Source organism: Podarcis filfolensis, assembly GCF_964270895.1.
Source record: "Podarcis filfolensis genome assembly, chromosome: 7".
In the NCBI taxonomy this organism is placed as follows: Eukaryota; Metazoa; Chordata; class Lepidosauria; order Squamata; family Lacertidae; genus Podarcis; species Podarcis filfolensis.
Window position 1 is genome coordinate 90,791,270 of NC_139603.1, and position 14,191 is coordinate 90,805,460.

At 52.8% G+C, this 14,191-nt stretch overlaps 2 protein-coding genes across 2 annotated transcripts in view; one reads left to right on the plus strand and one right to left on the minus strand.

The window, feature by feature from the left end:
* The window catches only part of SLC52A2 (solute carrier family 52 member 2), a 304,222-nt gene that overhangs the window by 263,921 nt on the left and 26,110 nt on the right, over positions 1 to 14,191 (plus strand). The window lies entirely within an intron of this gene.
* Positions 1 to 14,191, minus strand: part of NUGGC (nuclear GTPase, germinal center associated) — a 36,801-nt gene that overhangs the window by 21,564 nt on the left and 1,046 nt on the right. Inside the window, exons 2-6 of the mRNA XM_083621793.1 lie at positions 12,780 to 12,967; positions 10,681 to 10,790; positions 10,246 to 10,317; positions 3,812 to 8,738; positions 1,265 to 2,471 (exon numbers count right to left, since the gene is read on the minus strand). Coding sequence (XP_083477919.1) covers positions 1,265 to 2,471; positions 3,812 to 8,738; positions 10,246 to 10,317; positions 10,681 to 10,790; positions 12,780 to 12,967 — 6,504 coding nt within the window. The remainder of the gene's footprint in view (positions 1 to 1,264; positions 2,472 to 3,811; positions 8,739 to 10,245; positions 10,318 to 10,680; positions 10,791 to 12,779; positions 12,968 to 14,191) is intronic.

Genomic DNA, 14,191 nt, shown 5'->3' on the forward strand with positions numbered 1-14,191 from the left:
GAAAAGTGGCCAGTGGTGAACAGTGGTTCTTCAAGCTCAGTGTCAGACCCATCAGATGGTCTGATTGAGGCCTTTGCACTCTTGTAGTCTGCTGTGTCATCGTTGTCGCTGACACCAGCAGCAGCGCCGCCCACTGACCTGGAATCCGAACTCTGATCATCATCCTCATCCTCTGAGTGACTCTGGGAAATTCCCACATCTGGGTTAGTTCAGGGTTCTCACGCCAGCTGCCCTGGGTGGCCAAGAAGCAGTCCAAGGCCAAAGGGCCGAAACAGGACTCCTCCTCTACGAAACTGGCATTAAGCCAAGGCTGCCTTCAGCAGCACTGGCAAGAGGGAGAGGGATTTGCTCAGAAGAGGAGATGAAGGGGACATGCTGTTTGGTTCAGAAGAGCATGGAGAGCTAGTGGATCTCTCTTGTCTCTTTACAAGGTTTACTTCTAAGACCAGAAAAACAGTAGATTAGTTCATGATGTACCAGAATCTCTTAAAAGTTTATGTGGCTAGGGTGTTTGAGCTTGTGCCATGAGGCGATAAACACTTTATACTCTGAACTGAACCTAGTGGGAAAGGAGTTTTTTTTAACCAGGAACTCTGGAAAAGGCTGACTCCTGGGAAGCAGGAAGACTCGTGTTCTGCCGGAGCTGTGCAAACTCTGCTGATCACATCTAAGCCACACCTCACCTGCTGGGCGCTCTCTTTCTTTCCCATGCAAGATTTACCATTATTTAGTAGGAAGTCAGGTCGCTGAAAGTATTGGAGCCAAAGCTGATCCATTTAATTAGAGAAAAGCTATTGCTGACCCCTTTTGGACTTTTTGTGTGGAAAGTAAAATGAACTCATGATATTTAGGTTTGAAAACTGGAAAAATACTGGTTTATAGAAGGTAGAATAAATAAAAAATTGTCCAGTAGCACCTTAGAGACCAACTAAGTTTGTGCTGGGTAAAAGCTTTCGTGTGCATGCACACTTCTTCAGATATCTGAATTATTTTTTTCCAACTGCGTCAGACCAACACGGCTACCTACCTGAATCTAGAAGGTAGAATAGTTAGACGCTATCATGGAGCAAATGTTTTGATTATTTTTTTTTTATGTAACTGGCAGACAGAGAATGAGACACCCTTTTTCTTTTCCTTTCTTCTTCTCTCCCCCCATACACCCTTCTCTCTCTCATTTTCTTGTTTGTATACAGATTTTTTTCATCTTGTATCATAAAAAGCTGTAATAAAAATTTACGACTAAAAGAAAGTGGGAACATTTTACCTCCACTTCTCCATATGCAGCCGGTCTATCCCTTCCAGGGACTCCAGGGACTGCAAGATCTCTCCGAGGACAGACTGGCACTCCTGCAACTGAAACTCCACGTCTTGCTCGCAGGATGCCCAGTCTTTCAGGGCATCACTCTGTGCTCCAGCAGCGTAAGGCCAGCGGTCGCTCTGTGACTGGGTACCAGAAGCCCTGGGATGGCCTCTCGACTTGGAGGAAGAGCCTGCGTCTTCAGAGCCCGGAGGGGAAGGGCAGGGCACAGACTCATCGTCAGAGCCACCCTGTTCCCCATCCAACTGCCCCGTCACCTCAGCCTTCCGAGGTGCAGAAGGCCCAGCACCGTCTCCTGACACGGAGGAGTCTCTTTCAGAGCCCGGAGAAGGAGGACAGGCCACAGATTCATCGTCTGAGCACACGCGCTCCGTATCCAGCTGCGAGCTCAACTCAGTACCTTCTAGCCAACAAGGAAGGAGCAACCGGTCTCTGTTTCCAAAGTCTCCAGAGCTTGTGAAACCCTCTGGCTGCCTGTTTGCTGAGGCTTTGGGTTTATGCAGGACTGTGATGACTGGGGAGCAAGCCGTGGGGTACGCTGTGTCACAGCTGGGGCCGCCCTGCCTTTCTCCAGGACCACACGGGTCCTTTTCTTCCTTGAAGCGCTGCGAAACCCAAGGCACACCTGCCAAGCAACCCAGAGCACCATCTTTCTGTTTTGAGGGGCTGCAAGCAGGCACCTGATCGCCAGACACACCTGTGACCAGCAAGGAGTTCCCTGGAGCTTCTTGTGGAGGGCTGCTGGAGTCCTCAGGTCCTTCCCATCCTGCCCCACGGCTGCCACTGATCAGGTCCTGCTCAGGATCTTTCCCGATGCTCCCAGCCATGCTGGCAGAACCAGGATCCTCAGAGGCGGGCAGAGGCGAGCCTGGTCTGTTCAGCACCAAGGGATGCTCACCTGGATTGCTCACCTGAGGTGGGCTGGAGCAAGAAGCAGCCAGATCTTCGCTCTTCATGTCACCCAACAGGGGGCAGCTGGCTGGCTCACAAGCAGCAGCAACAGACGTTGTCCTGGAGGGAGAGGAAGTGAGATTTCCACCGCCGTCTGGGCAGAGATGCTCTTCGTTGGGCCACGGAGGATGTTCCACGTCTCTCCTCGCATCAGGAGACGATAATGCAGAAGGCGGGTCAACACCAAGGTCACGCTCCATATCTGAGGAAAGAATTTTGGAGCAAGGTGGCTGAAAGGGTTGCGGTGGGACCACTGCAAGCGTTCCTAGAAGTTACAGAATGTCTAAACCTTCGTCGTTCCCTTGGTTCTATAAAACCATCCTCAGGTCCTCCTTACCCTACACTATAAAAACATTCTTCAGAACAGCAGTTTGCACGACTCACTCAAGAAAATTCAGCAACTATGAATTGCAGGCTTATTTAACATCCAGTGAAAACTATTCAATATAATCAATTCAACAGAATTGATGGAGCTTGGTTCTGGGATATGAGCTTTTCGAAGTCTGATAGTCGTTTGCACCTCCAGTGCCCCCCTGCTGCCCCCCTAGGTAATCCTCCCTAGGGGGCAGCACTGCCCACTTGGGCAACCACTGGTCTAGACCCCTTCCAGTCTGGGACTCAACTGGCCTCGATGTCCTGACGGGTGGCCTTTATCCAGAGAGGGACGGTGGAAGAGTGATTTCTACAGTGTCTTCCGACACCACCTGCCATGGTGGTCCCTCCTGAACCAGCTCTGCAAGGTACGAACTGGAAGCACTGCTCTTCCTTTCCCTTAGGAACCATGTGGAAGAGCTCCCAGGTGCCACCCAAGCCAGGACAGGTTGGGCTGGGTCAGCTGGTTACCTCTGGTCTACCCTAGCAGTGGGGTGGTTTTCCTGGTGGAGACGCCAGGAGCTCCTCCTCCACCACCCGACTCTCCAAGCACAACAGCCTTGCTTTTCTGGCACCCTTTTGAATGGGTGACATTTGCCGCTATGTCTACATGCAGACAAATCACACGATCCTGAGACTGTACCATTCCAGACTCCAGATGGGAAGTCTGAAATTCCCACGTACCTAGAAAGAACAGCTCCAAGCCATTTCCCGCTTGTCCCATTATTTACAGGCACTTGTCCAAACAGTTTTGCCTTCGCCCTGTCATTTCCCCCCAGAAAACCAGTCTTTGGAACTGAATTGGAGCAAATGTCATTCCAGAGAAAACTCAGCTGACATTTGCTCCCATTCAATGGTAAAGAACAGGTTTTCCCAAGAGGCAGAGCAAGTGCAAGTCTGGATGAGCCCTAAATTGCCCTCCACCTCCCACTGCCTCTTAATTAATAATAATAATAATAATAATAATAATAATAATAATAATAATAATAATAATATACTGCCCATCTGACTGGGTTGCCTCAGCCACTCTGGCTGGCTCCCAACAAAAATTAGTAAAAGCCAAATACAGCACCACACCCTGAAACCTTCCCTGAGCAGGGCTGCCCTGGAGAGGCAGGCCCAATCCGTTCTGCCTCCCTTCCCCCTTCAGAAGATGCTTTTGAAACATACCTTGGCATGATGAACCTCCAGGGCTTCTCTGGAGAAGGACTCTCTCTGGCCTCTGACCAAGACCCCCTGTCTCCATTTCCATCACCACCTCTTGCTCTTCCTCCTCCCCATCAGTTGTGGGGCTCATAGAGGGGGCAGCCCATCCAGACCCCTCTACACTGGGAGCCTCGTTGCCGCCCTCTCCCTTGAAGGCGCCACCCTCTTCTTGGAGGTCGTGGGCGTCACATTCACCGGGAGCAAAGCTGATGGGATAGTCAGGCTCAGATGGGGGGTCACCGCTAGGAGTTGGGGTGCTTTCCCTGGGGGACACAGGCTGATGGGACGGCGTCTGTGGGTCTTCGTCAAACCAGTCCATGTCAGAAGTTTCTGGGTCAGAGGAAGAATCTGGTTCCACGTTTGCCTCGGCCCCCTTCCCCACCCAGTCAGAACCCCCTGTGGGTAGCCCATCGCCTTCTGCCCCAGAAGCGTCCCTGCCAGGCGGCCTGGGAGAACGTTCACAAGAGTGAGATTCGGCTGAACTGTTGGAGATGTCAGAGAAGAAAAAGTCCCCGTTCTTCTGACTGGGAGCACTTTCTGCCTCAGGGGACTTTGCAGGAGAGCTAGGGGGAGAATTCTGTACCCCCGAACACACAGACAACTGGAAGCTCTCCTCTTCTGAGAAATAGGTGTCCCACACGCTCTCCGGAATAGGGTCGGACATGTCTTTGTCTTGTTCATGAGAGAGGTGGCCTGACTGGCCAGACGGGGCGCCAGGGGTTGAACCTGGTTCATCCAGGGAGGGGTCCCGAGACTGGACTTTGCTGACTCCCTCTTCAGGTGAGCTGGGTTCACCTGAGCTTGGACGTCTCCCAGCCTCTATGATCTCGGCCGACTGGCAATCCTCCCCTCCAGTAGTTTCAGCTTCGTCTGCCTTTTCGTTTTCGCTTGCTGGCTTATCGGAGCAAAGTGTGTTTTCAAAGCACTCTCTCGTCTTCTGGGCAGAGCTCTCCCCGTTCTTCTGTTCTGCTTCGCCCAGGGACAGGGTTGCCTGGCTGTCGTGCTGGTTTGGAGGCTTCCCTGCAGCTCTGCCAAAGTGGCCCGGAAGCCCTTCTGGGTTCAGAGGAGCAGGAGGTGTCATGGTCAAAGGGTGCAGGTCAGGTGTAGATGCCCGAACTGAAACAGAATCCAGCAAGCAGAGCCTCTCCTCACACACGCTGGTCAACCTGGCAGCCTGATCTTCACTGAAATGTCTTTTTCTGAAGGAAGAGGCTTTTGACTCTTCCTCTTCCTTCTCCTGCAAAAGTCTTCTGCAATGCCCTGAGCCATCAAAAGCCTCACCAAACTCCCCAGAAGGGTCTGAACCACCTTCCTGTTGGCACCCATCTCCTGGGCACGGCACTGTTTCCATCTCTTGATGCTGGAGTAGCGGCGCTTCTGCTCCTCCCTTCAGGAAACCTGCCTCTTCCCCTGGAGTGCGGCTGGCAGGTGTTTCACAGCCCGAAGACTCTCTGATTGTTTCTCCAACTTCAAGAGATGCACCTGAGATTCCCACTCTGGGTTGGCCAGGAAACTCATCAACCGCCAGCTGATTTTCCTGAACAAGATCCAAACCAGAATCTCCAGCCAATCCTCCAGGACTCTCTGGGGCTTGATCCTCTGCACCAAATTTGGCATCGCCTTCTGCCAGGCAAGGAGATTCCACAGGAAGGCAGGCGAGATTGACAGCCACATGGTCAGCTCCTTCGACAGCTCGATCCTCCAGCTCCTCTCTCACCACGGCAGTTCTTGGCAAAGGAGGAGATTTCACCCCCACGGCCACCTCTGGGTTGTGGGTCTGAGGTACAGCAGCTGAAGCATCTTCTGGGTCACAGCACACCTCATCGTGGGAAGAATCGTTTTGTTCCAAACCTGCATCCAACATCCCCGAACCCTCCGGCGGCTCAGCACTTGCATCACATGACTCGCGAGCTGTGGATTCCTCAGGTGGCTTCCTCCAGGCCTCGTGATTCTCTGAAACACTGCCTGAACGCCAAAGCGGACTTCTCCCTCTCTGAAGGCTGCCTCTGTCCTCCTCCTCCTTTCCAACTTCAGAGCCAGAGAGGAGCAAGCTGAGCTGACGGCCACAAGAGGACTCTGGGACCTCTGCAGGATCAGTGTGGGTCTCCCTTGGGGCGTCTCCAGCAGTGACCCCCTCTCCGGCCCCAGGGCTTCCAGAGCCAGCACTAGGCGTGTCCAACGGGAGGCTGCCTCTTCCCTCGGTGCAATGGCAGCTCTCGGGGGTCTGTCCAAGCCCGGCCCCTTCCTCCCCAGAGTGGCCCCTTCCGTTCTCTCTTTCGGGGTCTGCCCGCTCAGCAGCCCCGTTTCCTTCACAGGCTTCCTCCCAAACGCAGCCTTCCATGCGGGAGTCTTCAGGGTAAAACAGCTCTCTCCCAACATCAGTTCCCCATCGGGGCTTCACTGCAAAGTTATCTTCCAGATCCTCAGGCTCAGGAGGCTGCAGCTGTCGCTGACCAGGCGCAGGAGACTCTTGCTGGCGTTCTAGGTGGGCAGAGGTCCCAAGAGGCTCGTTCTGGTCAGGATCCACCTTCACCCCATCCGAGCATCTTGCCCTGACACCGGACTCTTGGGCCTCGGCTGCACTTTCTCCATTCGGGTCCGTACCGTCTTCCCTGTCAATGCCACCTTGGTGGGCCAAAAGGGGACCCTTTTTAGCTTCCAAGCTCCTTCCTGCTTCCTTTTCGCTTGCCTGAGAAGACACCTGTGTGTTTGCACAGTAACTTTCCGTGTGGGGGACCTCTCCCACTTCAAGGTCATCTCCACTTATCTCAGGAGGACACTCCCTTGTCTTTCTTCCCTCCGAGTCTGGAGAGGATGGTGCCCAGCTCCCACCAGGGCTTTGGAGCGTCCCTTCGGCCCTGGCGCTGCCAACCATCTCCTCCCGCACTGCATCTGGACTCGGATCTCTCTCCAGGCCACCTTCTCCATTGGCTTCATCTTGGCCACCAGCTGCCCTGACGCTCCTTCCTTCCCTCTTCACCTCCCTGCCCTCAGGAAGATCATTGTTGTCCATCCCCTCTTGGCATTCCATCTCACCATTGATGACACAACTGGACTGTCCAGACAACTCAGCCGCTGATGCACCACCGGTAACAGTTTCAAGCAAAAGCCCATCATTTTCACTCATCCCTCCTTCGGCCTCAAGGATGGAATCAGCGGCACAGTCCTCTGGGCCTCTGTCAGATCCGGCACATGCATCCTCCATTCTTCGTTTGCTCACAACAACAGTGCCCTCCCCCCACTCTTCAAAGGGAGGTGTCTTTCTTTTGGAAACAGCCCCACAGAAAAGCTTCCCATCAACAGCCTCTGGATGTCCAAACGTTTCAACAGACTCTTCAGGGATCGCCCCTCCTGCCCAGGGACAGGAGGTTGAAGGCAATGCAGCCACCACAGCAGTCCCCTCCTCCTTAGTATCTGGTAGATCTCCTGAAGACAGGATCTCCTGCGTTCCTCCAGAGGATGCCACAGGATCCTCTTCTACTTGTGGGGAGAACTCGCCCTTGGCCTGCTCATTGTCAGCTGGGGCACCTACTTCTGAAGTTCTGGGCAGTTGCTGAAGGAGCCCCTCCGTCACCTTCTCTGTGTTTAACTTGCTGCCCTCTTCACAAGCCATTCCGCCGGGGTCGTCTTCTTTCAAAGGCTCTGCAGTCTCTACACCCAACTTCCTTCTTTTTGCACACTCAGTCTGGGTTCCCACTTCGGCATAAGACCGTTTTGCAACGCAGACCTTGCCACTTGCAGCCTCTGCATCCCCTGAGCCCGTCTCTGGCTCAAGGAAACTGCCATCTCCTGCAGCAGCAGCAGCAGTGTCCATCGCTAGCAGGCTTGCATTTGCAGGGGGCTCCGTGTCCATGTTGTCACTGCTGTCAGAAGCCCACTCCTGCAAGCTGATTTCGTCGTCGCTCCTCCGGGTCTCACAGGACAGGTTCCTTGGCCGCAAAGCAGGACTCTCTCTCTCGGAGTCAAACTCCTCTGGACTCCACTTTGCAGAAGAGTCACTATCCAGTAAGTCGCCATCTGTTTCTTCAGCAGAAGAAAAGTCATCAGAAGCTCTGCTCGCTGCATCCAGCTCAGCCTCTCCTGATTCAGCAGGGAGCTGTGCCAAATTCTGCACAGTGAGGTTGCTTGCCCTGTTTTCTGCCCAGCCAGAAGCTTCAGGTAAGGCCTTCTCCCTAGAGCTCTCCTGGTGTTCTTCTCTGGGGCTCTGAATTTCCATTCTGCTTGCAGCCCCTCTGACTTGCGCCTGGGCACCAGGTCCAGCTATGTCTTCAGGTCCTTGATCCACGTCCGCCTCTCTCATCTCTTCAGCGTGGTCAGAGTCACCAGGAACTAGCTCTTCTGTGCTGGAAACAGAGATCTCAGAACCCCCCACCGGAGAGACATCTGGGACCTGCGGCAGATCCTCCGGGAGCCCGGCTGCTGCGCTAACTGATATTCCGCTTTGGGGGTCATCTGCAACGGTCTCCTCGCTGCCACTTGAGGTGGAGGGATTCTTGGATTCTGGACTTCCCTGAGAGAAGGGGAAGTGTGTCGCCTCAAGGCTGCTCCAGGGAGAAGATTCTGCGGTGGTGCGCGAACCCTCCCCAGGCGAAGCAGAATGCAGAAGCGGAGGGACAGGCCTGGGAGCATCTCCTGGGGCAGAAGGAGGCAATGTCCCCAGCATTGGCTGACCAGGTGCTTCTGGCAAACTGGAAGCCAGGTTGAGAGAATTTATGGATGCTGATGATGTAGCTGGAGGAAGGAATGAAGCTGCAGAGGACAGATTGCTGATGGCCAGACGTTGGTGGGCTGAGCCAGACAGAGCGCCAGGTGGGTCCCCTGCGAGTGTGGGTGCAAATCCCATCCTTGAGCTCACTGGCACCGATGCCCCAGCAGATGCCAACGCAGGAAACTAGATGGAAGAAAGGAATCAAGGTTAGAATGGAGCGTGGGTTACTCACTGCGAAAATGACTTCTTTACAGCACCACGTGGCCCCTGAAGCTGGGGGTTGTGTCCCTCTATCAGCCCAGTCAGGAAACCTCCATGGTTATTTTGCATAGCTCCTCCTCCTGATGGCATCTTGATTGAATGATGGGTTTACTTATGAGCTGAGCCCAAAGCAGCTTTACAGCAAACATTCAAAACATAGAGAACTGGAGATACAAATATGCAACAGACAGAGCATGTCAGCAGATTAAAAAATTTCTTCAGTTTTCCTTGCTGGCGAGACCCTACGGCAAGTTGAGGACCTGTGAATTCAGCCTATAGAGCAAAACAACCCCAAGTGGGTACCAACCTGCACTGACCTAAGAAACAAAAAACACATCGGAACGTGTAATGGGAGAACCTAGAGAGGGTGTGGATGTGAGGGGTGAGGGTGGCTGTATGAAGAAGAGAAGAGTTTGGATTTGATACCCCGCTTTATCACTACCCGAAGGAGTCTCAAAGCGGCTCACATTCTCCTTTCCCTTCCTCCCCCACAACAAACCCTCTGTGAGGTGAGTGGGGCTGAGAGACTTCAGAGAAGTGTGACTGGCCCAAGGTCACCCAGCAGCAGCATGTGGAGGAGCGGGGAAGCAAACGTGGTTCACCAGAGTCCACCGCTCTGAACCACTACACCACACTGGCTCTCGTTTATGGCCCCATTTGCCATAAAAAGGCCTTATCAGAGAAAGCAACTGCATCGTAGACATTCAGCCTCTGTGAAACAAGGAAAACTTTTAGGATACCTAAAAAACCTCCTTCCTGTGGGATCACAGATCTTTGGGGCAGGAGCCTAGCATCCCTGCCTCAGGTGCCCCAAAATTCCCTATCCACTCTGGCCCTGTCTTAAATTCCCCAGGACATTATACTTAAGGAAGTGAATGCAGACACAAGGCTAAGAGGCCTGCTTCCTTGTGCATGCCAGAGAGCGGGGAACCTCCAGGCAAGGTCCTGATTCAGCGCTGCAGGGGTCCTCGCGTGGCCCCCATGCCACGCCCATCCGCCCCACACCTGCCGTCACAGGTGGAGTCAGATCTGGGGCAGGTAAAGGCACGTTGGGGAGGAATAAGCAGGAGCCCTGGGCAAGGGAGACTAACAGGCAGACCCTTGTAAATTTGGCAAGAAGCAGAGGCCCACTTGGGAGGTCCTGAGGGGAGCCGGTCACTGCCTAAAGCAGGGCTGGCCACAAACCCCACTTCTGTGCCCCACACAATCCGAAATCAAAGCATGCAGATAAAGGAAAAACCTTCCCCTGACGCCCTGGGGATGGGGGGGGGGGGCGATGGAGAGTTAGGCAGCCCCCACCACCTGACCAGGTCGCCTGTGGGGGTTGTCAGTGGGATTGACTCCCCGCCCCCCAAGTGCTGCTTTACACCCACCCACCCCACTGCTGCACCCATGGAGAAAGCAAGATGTCTGCGGTTTTCCATTTTACCCTTCGGGGGAAAGGTCTCCTCTCTCCGCACAGGCCTTGCACTTGCTCCACACTGCAGCTGCACGGCTCAAACTGAAAAGGGAACCAAAGAAGGAGGATTAATGAACATCACAAGAGTCCTCCTGGGTAAGCCCAGCCAGTCCAGTCTCTCCCCAATCAAATTTTGAACATTGCTATTTCCATGCCCTCCTTGAGCTGGCAGGAACAGCCCACACCAATAAAACAATTGAAGGTGTGAGCAGGGCAGAGGGAGGGCGCATGGGGGGGGGGGTGAGCACACCAAGGGACTCGGGGGCCACACCAAGGAGAGCCACAGGACTCGTGCATTGCGAGGGGGGCTGGACTAGAGGACCTTTGGAGACCCTCACAACTCTACAATTGTATGATTCTATCTCAGACAGACAGATAAATGTGCAAAGGAAGGCAGAGTCCTACCAAGTAATAAAACGGAGAATTTGGCTGCCGGACGCGACTCCCGGGGTTAACGCTCCTCCAGCACGGATGCCCAAAAGTAACCGTATCGCCTTCTTGCAGCACGACATTTTCTACGTAGAAATAAGATTTGAAACAATCAGTTTAAAGCTTTAAAAACAACAGCAAATCTCCTTGGCCAGACTTCTGATACAAAAGCAAATACACCAGAAATATGTCTATGTTTTTTCTGTTTTAAAATACTGCTTTTACCTGTGAGCTGCCGTGAGGTGGTTTATTATTATAATAAAAAACACCAGGCAGCCCTCACCAAGCACAATGATAATTTATTTATTTACCATTTTATTAAATTTGTATACTGCCCTTAATCTGTGGATCTCATGGCAGTTCACAATGTAAAGGACCAACTCTTCCTGCTGCAAGGAGAAAAACCGCAAGAGCAAAGCTTCGTTGATTTACTGCATTGTATGGACCTTGTATGGGACACGGGTGGCGCTGTGGTCTAAACCACTGCGCCTCCTGGGCTTGCCGTTCAAAAGGTTGGCAGTTCGAATCCCCGCGACGGGGTGAGCTCCTGTTGCTCGGTCCCTGCTCCTGCCAACCTAGCAGTTCAAAAGCATCTCAAAGTGCAAGTAGATAAATAGGTACCGCTCCAGCGGGAAGGTAAACGGCGTTTCTGTGCGCCGCTCTGGTTTCGCCAGAAGCAGCTTAGTCATGCTGGTCACATGACCCTGAAAAACTGTCTGCGGACAAATGCTGGCTCCCTCGGCCTGTAAAGCGAGATGAGCGCGCAACCCGAGTCGTTCACAACTGGACTTAATGGTCAGGGGTCCTTTACTTTTACCTTTCTGGACCTTCAGGGGAAGCAGGGACAGGTTGCCCACCTCTGCCCACATCAAGAGCCACCCAGGGCTGGAGATTTCAGGGAAGAGAGGACTCTCGACGGCCACGAGCCAGAATGGCTCTGCAGCCACAGGAAGTCCTGCTTCTGAATCCCAGTTGCTAGAAGAGGGGAGAGTTGCTCTTGGGTTTGGATCCTGCTCGCAAGATCCTCTTGGGGGCACCTGGTTGGCCACTGGGTGACTAGATGGGCCACTGGCCTGTTCCTTTGCTCAAGGTCATCTGCTGCAACCCGACAGCAGGCTCCGTGTCGGCCTCCCTTCTTTTCCAGAAGGTGCCCAGAGCAAGTATTTCCAATACAGTTGTACCTTGGAATCTATTCGACTTCCAATACATTCAGAAACCAAGGCGCAGCTTCCAAGTGGCTGCCGGAAGCTCCTGCAGCCAATCAGAAGCCGCGTTGGACGTTCAGGTTCCAAAGAATGTTCGCAGACCAGAACAATCACTTCTGAGTTTGCAGTGTTCAGGAGCCAATAAGTTTGTCTCGCAAGGCGTTTGGGATCCAAGGTATGACTGTAATTATCTGAAGCACATGAGACTTGGGCATGGGTTTGCCTGAGGCCACCCTGTGAGGTCTGTGCAGGGACTCAGACTAGACTTTCTAACACCCAGGCAGCACCAGCGCCCTGCCTGGCCCACTCTCTCGCTGCTGGCAGGCTTCCTCTGAGCTTAACTCTTTGGGCTTGCCTCATCATGTAGAAGGCTCCTGTCCAGGTGACAGAGGCTGCGTGTATTTCAGAAAATGACTTCACTCCTCTTTGTTCTTTCTCTAAAGAATCGGGACTGTTCTTGCTTGCCTGACAAGGCCATTGATTGCGTTGGGGGTTTCCAGAGAAGTGAGAGAGGATGGTGCGGATCCAGGTGCGCTTGTGTGGGGAGCCTGATGCAGGAGGAGTTGCTCACCTTCTGAACAAAGATGGAGCCCCCCCCCCAACTGGGGAACCTGACTCTGGGCTGGCATAGATGTGTGCAAACCATATCTAATTCTGATTTCTGCTAGACATGACGCTTGTTGAGATAACCTAGATACGTTTGTTATGCCTCCACGACTAAAGGAACATGTTCTCAAGGGGAAACATTACAAAAGTCACCACCTGGTGATCTTTGGATCTTCATCCAATATACAAATTTATGTGATATACAAATTTAATAAGAAGAATTCATTTAATAAAGTGTCCTTGTGTCCTGGCCACAGCACTCACCGCTGATCCGGACGTCATTGATATACACCCCGGTTAGGCTGGAATCCACGAGCTTGTAGGCCCCAGCCGTGCGGATCACCCGGGCGTGGATGCGGGAGATGTACTCGCGACTCCTCTGGGCAGCAGAGCTGAGGAAGGCGTCCACGGCGGCCACACTTCGGCCAACCAGCGTGACGGTGTTAGGAAAACTTGGAGGAGAGAAAGAGAAAGGGGGTGGGTACTGGGGGTCCTGTTATTGGACAGCAACAGCAGAGTGTGTGTGTGTGTCTATGGGGAGGGAGGAAATCAATACCATGCAATAGGACTGGGTGGTATCTGGTTTTCAACACTGATATATCGCAAGCTAAGCATCACAATATATCAATATATCATTATGTCTGAAATAAAGGTAAAGTTACGTAGACACATAGCATCTTAAAAAGCAGAGACATCACCTTGCCAACAAAGGCCCGTATAGTTCAAGCTATGGTTTTCCCAGTAGTAATGTATGGAAGCGAGAGCTGGACCATAAAGAAGGCTGATCGCCGAAGAATGGATGCTTTTGAATTCTGGTGCTGGAGGAGACTCTGGAGAGTCCCATGGACTGCAAGAAGATCAAACCTCTCCATTCTGAAGGAAATCAGCCCTGAGTGCTCACTGGAAGGACAGATCCTGAAGCTGAGGCTCCAATACTTTGGCCACCTCATGAGAAGAGAGGACTCCCTGGAAAAGACCCTGATGTTGGGAAAGATGGAGGGCGCAAGGAGAAGGGGACGGCAGAGGACGAGATGGTGGGACAGTGTTCTTGAAGCTACCAGCATGAGTTTGACCAAACTGTGGGAGGCAGTGGAAGACAGAAGTGCCTGGCGTGCTCTGGTCCAGGGGATCACGAAGAGTCGGACACGACTCAACGACTCAACAAATGTAGACGCATTGACTGGCTTCATGCTTTCCCCCAAATTGTGATTTTTGCTAAACACACACACACACACACACACACACCACAATTTGTGGTATGTTGCCAGGTCAAAAATTATGAAGCCGATATCATGATATGAACTTCAAACTGGTTTTGGATGATATATTTCCCAGCACAAACACACATCATGATTCACAACATATCGCCAGGTCAAAAACTATGAAACCGATACCACACAATGGACTTCAAACCAGTTTGGGATGAAATATTGATATACCTCCCAGCCCTCCTGTGCGATCCCCACAGCAAGAACCAGCAGGACGTCGGTGCTATCCCACAGAAAGCATGAAGTTGCCTGCAGTTGTGGGGGAAGGGGGGAAAGCGGCCATCGCTGAGCTCCTTCTTGTTTTTGCATTACGCCATGCCCCCCCCCCGCATTCATTTTGCGCCTGACGCTCCCAGCCCTTCCTCAAATGCTGAAATCTTCTCGCTGGTCAAGAAAGCCTGGCAGCCT